The 16,559-nt window shown below is 37.8% G+C and overlaps 1 protein-coding gene across 3 annotated transcripts in view; it reads right to left on the bottom strand.

The window, feature by feature from the left end:
- The window catches only part of Cblb (Cbl proto-oncogene B), a 178,388-nt gene that overhangs the window by 59,437 nt on the left and 102,392 nt on the right, over positions 1–16,559 (bottom strand). For all 3 annotated transcript variants that reach the window (XM_050163448.1, XM_050163449.1, XM_050163450.1), the window contains exons 6-9: positions 11,915–12,036; positions 8,142–8,279; positions 5,670–5,757; positions 3,040–3,171 (exon numbers count right to left, since the gene is read on the bottom strand). In XM_050163448.1, coding sequence (XP_050019405.1) covers positions 3,040–3,171; positions 5,670–5,757; positions 8,142–8,279; positions 11,915–12,036 — 480 coding nt within the window. The remainder of the gene's footprint in view (positions 1–3,039; positions 3,172–5,669; positions 5,758–8,141; positions 8,280–11,914; positions 12,037–16,559) is intronic.

The raw sequence follows: 16,559 nt of genomic DNA, 5'->3' as shown, positions 1-16,559 counted from the left end.
AGGCTACTGCACATGGATCCAAGGCTACAAGTTTTAAATCTCATTCTCACAGGGAAAGCGGGCAAAGGTCTCTGTAGAATCAGCTCTTCTTGGGAAGAACTGTCCAGAACAGGCGCTCCAGGAGGCTTTCTCCAGACGACCTACAACACTGTCCAGTTAGAGCAATCTTATGTCCTCCTGCTTTTCACAGCATATAAGTGAAAACAACACAGTACCTATGTGTAGGATTCGAACATCAACGACCCATGTTCTAGATGGTATATGTGCATACCTGGAAACGTTTACAATATAACTAGGGAAAGCTCATAGGCAGTCATACAAATTAAAGCAGAATACTTATTGAAGCATATTTTTGTGACATTTCAAATTAATACTGAAATAAAAATTGTGCCTATTTTTCCTTAGTCTATATGCAAAATCCAATAGCCAGTACAGGGTAATAGTACTCACTGATGGTGTAAGTTGAATTATTTTCCTCTTTTTTTTTTTTTTTTTTTTTGAGGCTTGGTTTCTCTGTAGCTTTGGCTCCTGTCCTGGAACTAGCTCTTGTAGACCAGGCTGGCCTGGAACTCACAGAGATCCGCCTGCCTCTGCCTCCCGAGTGCTGGGATTACAGCTGTGTGCACCACCGCCTGGCTGTGTGTCATTTAATGGAACTCATATCATTTTCACAAACAAGTTTGAAATAGTTATTTTTTAAAGCTTTACTTAATAAGCTACTAATTTAGTATTACTTTCTCATGTATCTTCTACTAATTTCCCCAATTCTGTTTGCAGTGCTTGGTCATGTGTGCACTTCCTCACATGTGTGCAAAATGCAAAACGGAGAAATACGCAAGCATTAAAAGGAGAAGTAGCAGAGGCTAGTAACTTATAAGTACTACTGGACATATCGACATAAGGTCACTAATATCAATATAAAAATATATGCAAGGCATCTGGGGACTGACTTTCAGCAAGAAAGAGGAAGAACATACACCCTTGGAAGAATGTTTCATAGTATACACAAAAACCATGGTGATGCGAGGGGCATAGCAGTAACAATATAGAAGAAGCTGGAGAGAATCACATGCTCTTTTACTTAACAGACTAAAAAATAACCATCAGCTGTCCTGTAAGAAGTCTATAGAATAAACACAGTTTCTCCTGTTACACTCAGGAATACTTTCCAAAATCCCACCTTGGGTTACAATGTAACTGGCACTTGTGAAGTGCATTAAGCAATTGCTTCACCCACCTACCCACCTTCCTCCTCCACAGCGAGCACAGGTCAAACACATAAATCCCCATCATGCATAACGTGGCTGTACCACACATTTCAAGACTGGAGCCCAAAGAAAACCAGCTGGAACGCACAGCCCTAACAGAGGCAGAGAGGGAGGGCCCAGTGTGCACTAGCCTAAATTTATACATTCCATTTAAAGATAAGTAAAAAACGCTTTTATTGTCTTTCAGGAACACAACAGAGGCATTATTACTAGACTGAGCACTTAAGTCATTACAGAACAGGAAGGAACACAACCTGGCCTCTTCTTGGTTCAGTACTCATCCCACGATCCTGAGTGGGTCACAGGTGGAAAGTTCTAAACCCTCCTTCACAGGCATCCCGAGGGGAGGTGAAAGGTCAATAGCACTTCGGACCAGTTCATCTGTAAAGGTCAAGGTGCAGCTGGATGGACCTGACTTCCTTCAGCACATCAAAAGTGATCACAGCTACGTGCACAGAGTGAGTGTAGCTACATAAATAGCCACCAAGTGCCCATCTGCTAGGAATTGATTCTTGCTGATGCTACATCAAGTCCCTTCCTTCTGCCAGCAACTCTCTGTGCTGTGTGGATTCATTATCAAAATGAATAGGATGCAAGAAATAAGGGCAAGGATATCGAAAAAACTTAAGGCAACATATAACTCAAAAGCATGCAGAGGGAGGCAGGCATGGAGAGGCTGTACACATTTCCTGAGGTGACAATGATGCCCATGAGCTCACAGAGGGCTATGAAAACCTAAATCAACTGCATTTTATCTCTCGTTCTTCCTCTTTTTCTTTCCTATTTTCAAAGTCTCTTCAGGGAGAGCAGGTCCCTTTTAAAACTATGAAATTGTGAAAGGTATTATATTTTGTCACCAATCCATAAGTTCAGTCGGTGCCATTGCCCTCTGAGGCAGCTTGTGTTGTTTCATGAACCCCCTGACCCATCTTCCCTTACATCAGAAGTTCAAGGTTGGAAATAGAAGGCCAAAGAGTGAAGGCCAAGGTTTAAAAATTAAAATTTTTGCTTTCCAAATCATATCAACATACTGCTAGTTTTAACAGGGCTATGTTAAATAGCAAATTGCAAGATGACCTGATCAAAACAATCTCTCAAATAGTTAAAACTGGAACTCGGTTAAAATACCCATTTTAAATCCCCAACTTTTATAACAGTTAAAGATCTACAAGAGAGTCATCAGGGAAAAACAGCTTTCTCATGGCCTTATTCTCAAACATCAAATCATTTTGTATTGACTGCCTAAACTACAAACAAGAAGGAAGTTTTACTCTTTGTAACTTTCTCAAAATTGGAAATAGCCTGTTTCGTTAGAAGCTGCTCCGGGGACCTGGTTCTCAGATTGCCCAGTTTTGGTCTCTCAAAGCAGCTATCACGGACACAAGAGTCATGCACTGTATCTCGAGGGAAAAGAGATCCTGACTGACAGCAACAGCACAAGACTTATCTGCTGTAACTCACTGTGCTCCAAAGTCTTTCCAAGAGCACAATCTGAGGAAGACTAAATGGACTCATTAGGTAAGTTAACATTTGTGTCATCATGAAATTAACTGTATGACAGAAGCGAAACCACTTACAACCAACAGAAACTTAAGTTACATAAGCGAAAAAAGACAAAACGCAGCAAAATTATCCATTTCATATATACACATATGTATACTATTTTAGATAAAACAGTTCTGAGTATTACTTCCTGAATCCTTAAGCCGTAGGATCCTAAGGGGAAGTGTGAGCGGGGTGACCAAGAAGGGACATTGTCGCTGCACGGTACCTGCCACGCAGTAAGGCACGAGGTGCACATCAGATGTCCACAAGGCTCAATCTTGACGTCTTTGTCATTCTCTGCGCAGATCTTACAGAGCTGGAAAGTGGAGCCCATTTCACAATACAGTTCATATTGTTCCTGGAATATAGGGAAAAGAGGCCGATGTTAATGGTTTTCAAGCATGAAGTATTAATATCGAATTTCCTCAATTACAATGACTTCAGTTCCCCACACTTGAATTTGTCAGAATTAGGCTACCTTTTAAGGACACATTTTAAGTTGATATTCATAATTCGGTCTAAAAAATCAATTTATAAAACATTTGAGATATTGGCATTAATTTTATATAAATACACCCATACCCACACTTTCGGTTATTTAATGCTTTACTCCATTACTTTGTTTCAACAGCCACAGGGATTCTAAAGACAACATCTACAGTTTTAGAATGGCAATATAAATGACTTGGTCCTTTTCGTTTGTTTGTTGTAAATGTCACACACTCATTTCACTACAAGGCCAAATCGAAAATAACATTACATTTTATTTCTTAGACATCTTAAGATGAAAGGTAAGCAATGTTTATTTGTCGTGTGGCCACGCTTTCTGTAGCCAATAAGAATGAGGATAGCATGTAGGAAAGAGAAACAAGCTTGAGCCACAGTGAGACTCAGTTCTTTTCCTCAAGTTCAAGAGTAAATCTCCAAATCCAAAGTAAATGGGAAGTATCTATATTCACAATTAAAAACTGGCTGAGACAAGCTTAGATGTTTGGAAGAGGAGCCTCAATGAATAAGTACTGACAATTTCTGCTGGATAAAGAAAAGACAGGCTAGTGAATGCAAAAAAAGAAAGTTATCTTCAAGAGCTGTTTATAAGAGCGGCAAAGAAAGGAAAAACAAAGTTTGTAAAAAGGGATGTCACATTTTAGTGAAGTGAATGCCCATGAAATATGCATGAGTAGAAGAAGTAAATGGCAATACTTATTCTGTGACTACTAACAACACTGCGGTGTCCAGTTTGTGCACAGACATCACACACACACAAGCACATGCACAGATACATACAAATCTCATCCGTTATGCTATTTGTCAGGCACATGAGACTTAGTAAAGGAAAGGCAAGAGCGAGAAGATGAAACAAAGTGGAAAAGAATCATTATCAAAAGAATCCAAAATAAATTATAAATGGCTGAGAACCCTGCACTACTGGAAAAGCACTAAGGTCATCTATGACTGTCCAAGTCAGGCCGCAATTATAAAATGCTCAAGTCACACGTAAGGAATTTATTGCAGTACAATGCTATTTTATGTGAAACTGAAGAAATCATGCTATTCTTGAAAATTTATGGATAGCTTCATTGATTTTTTTTTGTAGTGTTGGGGTTCAAAATAAGGAGCTCACAACTGTTCGGAAGGTGTTTTGTCAACTGAGGTACATTCTCAGGCCCTACATTATTTTTAAAACATGGACTCAGAAAGAACAATTTGTCATTAGCATCCCATAATACATATTAGGAAATATACTCTCAAACCACTACACAAAGCTGAGAATGGTAGTCATATATTAAATTCTAAATGCCATCCACGAGAGTACATGTACATAATGAGTATCCCTCACACTTCAGCATAGCAAGAGCACTGAAACCAAGAGACAGTTTTTGGCCTTTACTGTTTACCAAAGTATGAACATATTTAAATTATGAAAGATTATATAATATTTTATATTAAAAATATTATTAAAATTTTTCTAAGTCTTCAGAAAGACCATGTTAAAGTCCCCCTTCATGCTCTCTTCAACACCTCAATAATTGCTAAGTTAAGCAGCCATCTTTCTAGTTTGACAGCTCTGGGAATGCACACTCATATTTCTATATAGTGGCTTGTTTTTAAAAAGTGGACTGATGATACAATAAAAGTTTTAAAGGTGAAACATTATACACTTAAGTTCTGAATCAACTGGGATTTGTATAGGGGCAGAAGTTCAGAGAACATGCAGGGCTCCTGCCCTCGTGCTGTGCACTGCACACAGCCATGGTGAGCAGCTAGGGGTGAGTGAGTTCATCCACTAATAAACAGCTTAGGGTTTTGTGATCTGTTGCTTGATGGGAAGCGGCACAGAGAACACCCTGAGGGGCAGACCCTCCAGTGCACAGCAAAGTGGTAACACGTGGTGTTTAGTGCCAAAAGATGTTTTCATTTAGATTTTTGTCTTTACTGCAAAGTACATAAAGAGTTTTCCAAGTTCTCACTCAGAGTTCATGAAACTGTCAAAGTAGATTTATAAAACGGTATTACAACTTTAAGTGTTCCTCAGTACTCATTTAGCTTTAAAAACCTTAACACAAAACTCATCATTTCTTATCCTTTTTGTTTTAATTAATTTTCTCCTTACATCTTTGCATCCACATCTGACTTATCTATTTCTAGATAGGAACCAATAAGACTGCAAGTATTACCATTAACAACAAAAAGTTTCATCTAACATACATCATAAAATTTCTTTGAACTCTTAGAATTCTGACATTATGGTTTGAAATATTTGAGTGTGCTTTTGAACACAAGTAGGTAGAAGTTCACATATATTTCAGAGGTAGTAGAGATATGTATTAATTATAATTTCAAAAATATTCTTACCTGTGTCACTTTTATATGATCATGAGGTGTAGGTTCGCATAATCCGGTTAAATCAGGGTTATAACTTCGTCCATCAGGATAAAGATAACTAAATTTAAACAAAATTTTATCATTTTAAATATATAAGGTTTTATTGCAATAAGTCTAATCAGGTTCTTCTACATTTAGACTCATGTTTTTATTTTTTGTGAATCAACAACATATTCTTGCACTGTTTAAGTAGAACTTTAAGGCATTGAAGAAAGAAATTGAAGAGGATACCAGAAAATGGAAGGAGCTTCCTTGCTCTTGGATTGGGAGGATCAACATAGTAAAAATGGCAATTCTACCAAAGGCAATTTATAGATTCAATGCAATCCCATCAAGGTCCCATAAAATTCTTCACAGATCTTGAGAGGACAATAATCAACTTTATATGGAAAAACAAAAAAACCCAGGATTGTCAAAACAATCTTATACAATAAAGGAACTTCGGGAGGCATTACCATCCCTGACTTCAAACTCTATTACAGAGCTTCAGTATTGAAAACAGCTTGGTATTGGCATAAAAACAGAGAAGTTGACCAATGGAATCGTATAGAAGATCCAGATTTTAACCCACTAACCTATGAACACCTCATTTTCGATAAAGGAGCTAAAAGTATACAATGGAAGAAAGAAAGCATCTTCAACAAATGGTGCTGGCACAACTGGATGTCAACCTGTAGAAGAATGAAAATAGACCCATATCTATCACCATGCACAAAACTCAAGTCCAAATGGATCAAAGACCTCAATATCAGTCTGAACACACTGAAACTGATAGAAGAGAAAGTGGGAAGTACCCTACAACAGATGGGCACAGGCGATCGCTTCCTATGTATAACCCCAGCAGCACAGACATTAAGGGCAACATTGAATAAATGGGACCTACTGAAACTGAGAAGCTTCTGCAAAGCAAAGGACACTGTCACTAAGCCAAATCAATAGTATTTTTACTTTGTCCTAATCTACTGTGGGAATTAGATTCAACCAGCCCATTGATTTAACGATATGTCTGAGTGTGTATGAGAGTGTATGTGTATACATATAAAAAGTTAATTTGCTTAGGAGTTTAGAGGGTTTGTTATTCTTCAGGAAATATTCCTAGTTGTTACTTACTCATTTCTTTTTGCTTGGCTTTTGAAAAAAATTAAAAGGCATAAAATACAAACAAAGAAAATCAAAAACCAATAAACAAAACAAAAACAAACTCACACTGATCTATGCATAGTTTTGTCAACTTGTAAGTGTGAAAAAGTCTCTGTCATGGAGAACCAACAGGTTCACATAGAAATCTTTAATGTAATAGAAGTCAAACAAGAAAGAACAGCAAATATATGCTGTCTTAAGATAAAAAGAGAAATGTACACATGATACCACAACCTGGCATACATTTCCCATATAACTGCTTTCTTAAATCTGTGTATCCTTAAAAATAACAATAATACATTCTTTAAGGGGCAGAATGATGCATGTTTGGATTCTTGTAATTGAAGAACTCCAGAGACTGAGGCAGGTGGATGGAGAGTTAGAGGCCAGCTGGGGCTGCAGAGTGAGTTTAAAGGACAGGATGAGAATCACGTGAGGACCAGGGCCAATAGCCAAACAGAAACCAATCAAACAGCAATGGAAGAACTGATTCTCTTCACAGAGTTAACATCTACTTCTTGCTTCAGTGTTTGAAAACGGTCGTCTTCCTTCCTTTCTCCACCCTGCTCATTTCTGCCATTTAGTGATTGCTATGGAAACGGCAGCATCTCCATCATTCGCTCTCCACCATCTCCTGCCAGGCTTCGACACAGCCTTTCACCTTCCTGCAAGCAGGCTCACATGAATCTGTGTTGCTGAACAGGGTGGAGTGGAAGGAGGGACACTGAGAACGCAGGAGGCCAAAGACGACAGGAGGTGACTGAAACTCATGGGAATCCAGGGTCCCGACCAGTTAGCCAAACTTTTGGGCTGGAGACATGCAAGGAGGAAAACTTAGTTATAGTAAAAGTTTAATAAGCAACAACTGAGTTTAGCATTGACGTACTCTGAAATTTGGATTCATTATTAAGGTGAATAAAAAGACATGCAAGTGAACAGGTAGAAGATTAAAAAGGAGGAAAAAAAAATGAGTACTCAGAACAAAATGCAACACTCAGTTTTGTTTTATGTGAAATAATAGCAATGAATTACTCTAAGCTAGTAATATATGTATATATTAATATATTAATAGTATACACATATGTTAAAAGTTCCTTTATGTTTCAGCATGTGTTTTAATGCTGAAATGTGTCTACTCTATATAATTAGGGTGCCATAAAATGACAGCTCAGGCATGAGTAGCAAGAATGAAAGGACATCTATGCCTTAGGCTTGAGGTTAACCACAAACGACGAGATCATTAGCCTCACTCTCTGCTCCATGCCTAGGCAGAACACGTTGAACAAAGTGTCTCATACTTACAAGCCTTCCCTGCTACCGTCAATCAGGGCTTGGAATAAGGGCTTGTTATGAGGTATGGTCTGCAGGATATTGCCGTCCCCAGTCACATAGCCAATGGCCCACTGTCCCAGCCGAGTGCAGCTTAACCGGAAAATGTAGCTACAAAACACAAGAAAAATATCTTCACTCACACTTCAAATGCATGGCAACCACTAAACAATGTGTTAATCTGTTGTCTTGAGCAGAATCATTTAGAATTCCTGACAGAAATTTCTATCCTTTCCCCCAATGTAACTCCACTGGGCCTTGCTGGTATCAATCTGTGAAAGAAACACTGATAATAATTCTTGTTCATTTAAGTATCTCTGGAGCTCTATTGGAAATAAATGAGGCTGGAAACTATCAGGAGATTTATTGCCCCCATCCTTAGGGATGTGTGGGAATGTGGCTGCTAGGATGCAGCTGCGCCATAAATCATCATGGAGAAAAGGAAGCAAAGAGCTAAATAATTAATTTATCAACCACAGAAACTGAACCAGAATTTCAATATATTTCTTTACCATTTAGGCATTAAAATTTGGTCACAGACCTATTTAATGTTTTCTTGCAAGCATTTCATAATTCATCTTTAAACAAATCTCAAAAGGGCTGAACTGTATCAATGACAAATTTGATAAATTTATATCTGCTAACCAACCTGCCAATCAAATAATTTTTCCATAGGCAGCCAACGTAATTTATACACTGGTCATTGAATGAGTGATAAATCTCATACATTAATTCCCAATAAAAGAAAATACTGACATGGCTTTAAATTCATCACCATTCACTTATTCATCTCAGTACATTATCCCTCTTTATAGGAGTGTGTGCCACTCAGTCTTGCAATCATGATGTTAGCAGCTGGCCTGTGCAGGCAGTCCATTAATCAGGGCAACAATACGTTATCTAAAGCCCACTGGATATTAAGTTGTTACATGAATGCATAACCATAAGGGGGAAGTAAGAAAAGTTTCTCATGTTTTAATATTTGATAAACAGAGTGCACTAAAAAACTTCAGGAGCTATATTCTAGCACACAGGATGGTTTGTCACTCGATCTAGTAACCTCCTATGCTTAGTGGAAGATTGGCAGTTCATTTGCCAAGAAAACCAGGCTTTAAAGAAAGGAGGGATTGCGGAAAGACCTGTCAAAAAAGGATACTTTCCAATTAGTCTCAACAGATTTCCCTAAGAGACCCTAATTATAGACTATTGGCCTTTAAATTATTGATATTATTAATCAGAATCAGAAAAATATTTCTAGTCATTTCAGACTAATGGTTATATTAGGAAAACTGTTCCAAATAATATTCGGTAATTATCATTTGGAAGATCACTTGTTACATTAAGAAATAAATATAAGTGATTTTCCAAATGATAATCAATTACTGAATATTATCTGATATAGTAGAGAAACCCTGTCTTGAAAAACAAAACAAAACAAATGTAAATGTCCTTATTGCAAAGGACTTGGGTTTCTTTTTTAGCACACACACAAAGTGGTTTTATATAACCTGTAATTCCAGTCTCAGGAAATATGGTGCCCTCTCTGGCCTCTAGGATTACCTACATACACATGGTCTACATATATATACACTCACTAAATAAATCTTTCCAAAATATCTTACTCAAAAATTTATATAATGTTTTCAAATAAAGAATAAAATATAGAAATCTCAGAGATTGTGGGCACTATGTATTTGAGAAAATATGTAGAATTTGATATTAAATTATAGCATACAATTGCAAAATTGGATGGTTAATGTTTTATAAGTAATTACTTATCTTTGTGTCTTGCATATTTGTAAATTTGTCCAGTGTTACTAAACATATTTTCTTTTTCTCTACACTGTCTTTGGATGGTGTTCCTGATATCAGTCATTACAGAGGATGCTCAAGCCCTCCATATAAAGCGTGCTGTTACTAACAACTTATGAGAGCCACACATGGCTACTGAAAACAATTTAGTCCTCGCAGGAAATTTTTGCTTCCATTCTGTTTGTTCCCCAGTTTCAAATTCTTTGCTGCTGAGCCTTTTGTGGGTAGCTAGTGCTGCCTCCCTTAGGAAGAAGTAAACACACACTTTCTCCTTTAGCACCTGGCTCTCCCAAAGGGCACGATTATCACAATCAGATCAATCTGTTTCGCTTTCACAGGGTGGCTCACGATTCAAAGTCATTCTTGAGCCTAAAAGTCATTGAAGATATTAATTCTTTCGAGTCTCGATTCTTTGGAGGGGTGCTGGGAACCACACCCAGGACCTTACGCATGCTGGGTAAATACCATTTCAAGGCAGGAAGCTAGTGTTTGATTGGTTGTGATCCAGGTAAGGCACTACCAAATGCACTCAAATTTCCATGGAGTGGACTTCAATGTTTTATGTATTGTGAAGCCAGAGAAAAAATCCTTTCTAAGAAAAAGAGCGGTCAGATTGACATTTCAGAAAGCAAGTAATCATCTGGTCTTAAGGAGCTTTTCTAAACAGATTTTAAGCATCCAAATCCCACCTCACATATGACCATTACTATCTACGGATTATTACGAGGAGTGAACCTTGAATGAAGCAAAATGATTCATCTAAACTTTGGGTGATAAACAAATTACCTGACCATGACTCTGGGTCAGAACAGTTACTTCCCTACAGCGAGGGCTTCAATAGAACCTAATTGTTTCTGTGCCACTGGTTCCTTTGAAGATGCCATGTTAAATGTTCAAAAACATGAGCATTTTCATTACCAGAAAAGAAACTAAACCTCTTGGCTCTGACTTAAGGCGACTGTATTAAAGGACAAGCAAGCACATGTCTTCTGTGTCAATTTAAGCCCATGTTCGTAGAAAAGGGAGACTTAAATAAAGACAAACAAAATTCTCCCACAAATTGGAACAACCTCATGATACAGTGACATAGTTATTAAAATTAAAGACTTACAGAAAAAGTCTCCAATGTCACTGATATTGTACCTAGGATTTTGCCTGCTGTGGTTTGGATGTCAGTGCCCAAAGGCTTACTGTGTGCCAGCACATGTCTAGATGCCACACAGGAACACACACTGAGCAGGGGAGAGATAGATTTCTAGTCTTTTGATTAGGCATAGTTAGGGGTGATTTCTTGACCCGCCAGAAGAACTAACTAGACACCAGGACTCCAACAGTCACTCAGATTAGTCAACTGAAAAGCAAAACAAAAACTTTGAATCTACAAAGAAGTGGGTCATGCTAAACTAACAAGGGTATGGGATTGAATTGGAACAGAACCACAAACATATACTTTTATGTACTTATTGTATAAATACATACTTGTATGTATTTATACACCATTCTACATTTTGTCATCAAAGTTACCTGAAACTATTCAAAATTGTGCTAAAATATTGCACAGAAAACTAAACTACTTAATTTTATGTTCAACACAATATTTGAATGTTCATTCAGTTTAAATCAGTTCAATGTACATCAGTTTAAAGTGGAATACTGTGTACATAACACAACTAATATGAAAACACCCCACACTACGTTGAGAAGGAAAAGCAAGCATTACATAATTCTTAAATTTATTAACATCACTTTCTAGTTAACAGCAACGCTAAAAGTCAACATACCATTTTAAGGACGCAATCAAAATGTACCCTTTTGGTCTGCCAGCTTTCCCATGCCACCTTGCCCTTTAAGGCTATGGCCAATTTCCATAAGAATAAACCTGCAAGGCACTTTCTCTTTAAGCACAACACCGAGGACTACTGCTAGAGTCTTACCTTCCAGGCTTGGCGCTGTATTTCTGCAGCCTTGCTTTAACTTCATCGTAGGTGAGAAATGCCATGTACCCCGGGTGTGTCACAGCTAAGAAATTCCAATTCCGTAAAATAGAGCCCCAGGGCTAAACACATAAATAAATGGAAAGGGATTACCCAAAAAGTACACATCAATGACATTGTTTCACACACTTAGAGAAAGAAAAGTCTTTTCTATATCTTTAAGTCAATATGGTGTATGAGCCTTGGGTCAATCTTTGATAAAAAAACAGCAAAAACAGGCAATAGCTTATTTTGTTTTACAGAAATGTGTTTAAGCAAAAAAAAAAAAAGTTTCTTAGGAATAGAGAGGACAAAAGGAAAACAAGGTGTTCCTCACAGAGTATATCCCCAACAGAGAATTTATGATCACTACCAAATGGGATATGGGAGCAGGTGGTCTTAGGCTTTGATCCCCAGGCGCCTGTCTGAACTCGCTGCTGTCACTGTGACTTTCCTGTAGCCCCACCTGAATATCCACCCCTTCCTCAAGGAGGCCCTTTTAGGCTCTCCTACTTAGAGCTGTTATCTCTTGACAGAGTCCTCATCTTCCCCATCTGTTTTGGGCATGGCTGCTCCTTGCTCAGACACCTCATAAAATAGGAGACCGTGTTACTAAAGTTAAGTGTGGAAAAGGTTACACAACAACCACGAGTCATGTAAGGCCAAGGAGCGTTCCTGTGCAGCTCAGGCCTGGACGGCAGTTACTCCAGCACCATCAGATACATAGTAATCGAGTTGCGATAATTACATGTGTGCAGGGCTGCTTTAGAGGGGGCGGGTCTTTTCCGAGGTAACAGGCTCCTGCCCCCACACTTGCTTTATCCTAGCTCTGCTATGGACCTGGCAAAGGTTTATGGTTTGAAAACAGGTTCAGAGAGAAGAAAACTTTTCACAAAAACATGTGTTTCATATCAATCTCTCTTAATCTAATTAGGTGTCTCTCCAGGTAATACGGCATTAGAAAAAAGGCAGTGAGTAACAGGCAACTCTGCTGCAGGGTGTGGATGAATCATCCCTGCAATACTTTCAAGACTGAAGCTACATTTATTCCAAAGAATTGGCAGCGTACTCCATCTGTTCTGCCAGATTCTCCACTCAAATCATCTATGAGGAAAAAAAAAAAAGAGGTGTTTCAAGTCACCAACTTCAAGCTGCTGAAACTGGCATCTGAGACTTGATTACTGTAGGAGAGTTCGGGCTTTCATTTGTTTTGAAACTCTTTCTTGTTCTTCATTGTAAAGCAAGTTTCAGATATATAAGGAAATATTCTGCAAGGACCAGGTGTCCTTTGCAGTGAGGATAACAAGAAAGAATGATTTAGTACTGAAGAGCTTTTTAGCCTTTTTGACTTAACAAGAAACGTCTTTAAAGAATTTCCTCATCACAGTGACACATCTAATTGGGTTAGAAAGGCAGACTGAGCACCCCAGCAATACAGACGCCGGCTCTGCACTTGAAAACTACGGCATGTTTTTAATTTTCTTCTTAAGGCTTGACTGAAATTGCATAAAACAATCCTTGGAAAAAGTATCAGCACATGTCAAAAGGCAACGGAGAAATTACTGCCGTGCTAGACATTTTGGTTCTCATTGCATTGCTTTGCTCCACCATCTGAGAAGGACAAGGCAAAAGGGAATATCAAACAAATACTGGCGCTGCTTCCATTAATGTCCACACAAATTCTTGAAATATGTTGTTTTAATCCAAAACTTTAATGAGAACCAATTAACAGATCAAAATACAACGAAAAAACAAGATGAAACTGAAGGCTAAAGTCATTCCCAGAGATATTAAGCCAGAGGGCCAGCTGCTTACTGCAGAAATATTTACGTGATAGGATGAGTCTGTGCTGATGTGAGTACAACCCAACCAGCACAGCCAGAACCCCACCCCTTCCCTGGCTTAAAGAAAGCAGAACAAATACTTTGGTGAAAATAATTCTTTAGCTAATTATTTTTATAACTCATTTGTCTAGAATTGAAGGAGATCTTTTTCCTCACAAAATTACTGGGAGGCTATTAAACAACAAAGAATATACTGCAGTGAATTCAAGAGATAAGCAACACAGAAACTCTCTGGAAACCTCACTATCACTAATGGCTTCCTTCCTCTTAGATGCTTCTCCATTCTATTACTGCTAGATGTTCCACATGACTAGGATATTCCTTCCATATTCCACCACCATGCTCCCACAGACACACTAATGTAGTGTTCTGTATTTCAATGACACAGGCTTTTCCAGCATTAGGGAAATGGGGACAGAAACCAAGTTGCAGCTTTGGAATAGGGGGAAAGATTCAGTATACATTGCATGACTCTAATACCTTACTATCCCAGCCTCTCCCCCTGACCTAAAGAGGAAAAAGAGAAGGACAAAGGTCGAAAAGAAGAGGAAGTGGAGGAAGACCACACAGCACAGTCACTTCCTTCCCATACTCCCTGGCATTTATTTAGTTCCCTGTGAACTTCAGGATGAGAACAGAGGAAGGAAAGGTCTCCTAGTTCTATCATTCCAGCACTTTTCTCCCCTTTACCACTTGGCATATCTTCACTGCTTCCTAAACAGCCATGCTGCTTTCTTTACTTCAGACCACAAACCCCAAGAGTACCTCATCCACTTGCAGATGATATGGAAAACTCTAAGTCCCCAATAATACAGGACTGTAAGAATTATTTACTAGTAATCCACCATCATCAAGTTATAATAAAACAGATGCTTATACACTTAAAGCACATAAAACCTTACATTTTTATAAAGGCAATACAAATATTAAAAAGTTTGGTAACAGTGAATTTTAAAAAAATTATCACTTAACTTTAATTGTATGTAAAAATCAAGGTCAATAAAAATTTTAAAAGGTCAATAAAAAGTATAAAACCAATTTCCTCATATTTGAAGCTACATGTGGTTGAAGTATTTAAATAGTGAGTGCAGAAACCAGCGGTAATGAAGAATCTCAGAAATTAGAGGGCTAATCAGATTTGGTGAGCCGCTGCCACAATTCACTGTTTTGAAACAATAACCAATAACCTGCCCAGGTGTCTCCTGTGGAATAATCCTTTCGTACACTTTGAAGATATTTTGCTCTCAATGGTTTAATAGAGAGCCAACCAGCCAACAGCTAAACAAACGAGGTTAGGCTGGAGAGATAGACTGAGAGAATGCTAGGAAGGAGGGCTGATTTGCCAGCCACATGCAGAGGAAGCAGAGATGAATATGCCTTGCTGATAAAAGGTAATACCACGTGGAAGAGCATAAATAAGAAATAAGGGTCAGATACTGGCCAAGCATTTGTAATTAATGGTAAGTCTCTGTGTGGTTATTTGGGAGCTGGCTGGTGGGACAAAAACCTATCTACAGCTGTCATGTTACCTATGAATTTCCTTTCTTTCTCACACCTCAGTAAATATACACAGGATAATCAAACCTCAAAATATTAAGGCTACTTGGCTATCTTTTAAGAATAACTACATGTAAAACAATGTATGCACATGCTGAACAGCAGTGTGGGTAGAGTGGGGAAGCATATAAACAAAAAGAAGCTGCCGACATACCTTTAATATACAACGGAGGATTTAGAGCTCTTGGTGCCCACTCTATAAAGTCACCCACAGTTGTGTGTGTCTCTATCTCTGAGAATCTTTCTCTCTACACACACACACACACACACACACACACACACACACACACACCAAATAACTAAAACAGTAGAGAAAAACAGACCCTAAGGGGAAGCTATGTTTAACAGTGAAAATGATATAAGCTTTTCATCATAAGATGATGAATCAAAACTCTGATCCTTTAGAATCCTTGATTTCCATTACAAATAAAATCTTTGTTCACGAAAAATGATCTTTAACACTGGAGTACTTTATGCTGTATATGATTAGTAATTGAGTATCATGTTGCTTTTCTGAAAGTCTTCTTACAATCATTTAAAATTACAGGCTTTCATTATATTATCAAAATAATTTAAAAATAGGCTCACTATATATATACATACATACATCAAGAAAATGAAGCAACTAAAAATTTTAAAAAGCAAAACACATACTTTCTGCAGTATTTTATCAAATTTCTTATCCCATATAAATGTAAAGCTATGATTTTTAAATTGTGATAAAGTAAAATGTACCCTAAAAACTGTGCTCTTCGCCAGAGTTTGTTGTTCTCCTGATAACGAGTTATGTTAAGAAACCACGTAGTGCTTTCTGGTTAAACGAATCAGTCACCTAGACTTTGCAGCTAGAGCTAAATACACAAGTCATACAGCACGGGAAACAAGAGGTCTGTGTCATACTCTAATATTTTATTTACTAATATCACAGTCAGAACATACCATATTCCAGATTAAAATAATACTTTCAGCACACAAATAAGCTTCTTGTCTAGTCAGTCTTAGCACATTCACTACAATTATCACAAGCAGAATTGTAATATATCAAAGGATGATTTCATTCTGTAAGTGCATGAATTAAATCTCATAGACCATATGCACTTCAGTGGCAAAGTCATATTCACAACACAAATTTCAATTTTTTGCATTGAGAGGAATTCAATTTGGATATATTTAAGAAGCAAAAAAATGACTGTTTCAGTATTATG

This window comes from Alexandromys fortis, unplaced genomic scaffold, assembly GCF_014885135.2.
Source record: "Alexandromys fortis isolate MF-2015 unplaced genomic scaffold, M_Fortis_MF-2015_v1.1 scaffold_131, whole genome shotgun sequence".
NCBI classification, from domain to species: Eukaryota; Metazoa; Chordata; class Mammalia; order Rodentia; family Cricetidae; genus Alexandromys; species Alexandromys fortis.
Note: the sequence above shows the minus strand (reverse complement) of the source record. Positions and strands in the feature narration are given on the sequence as shown.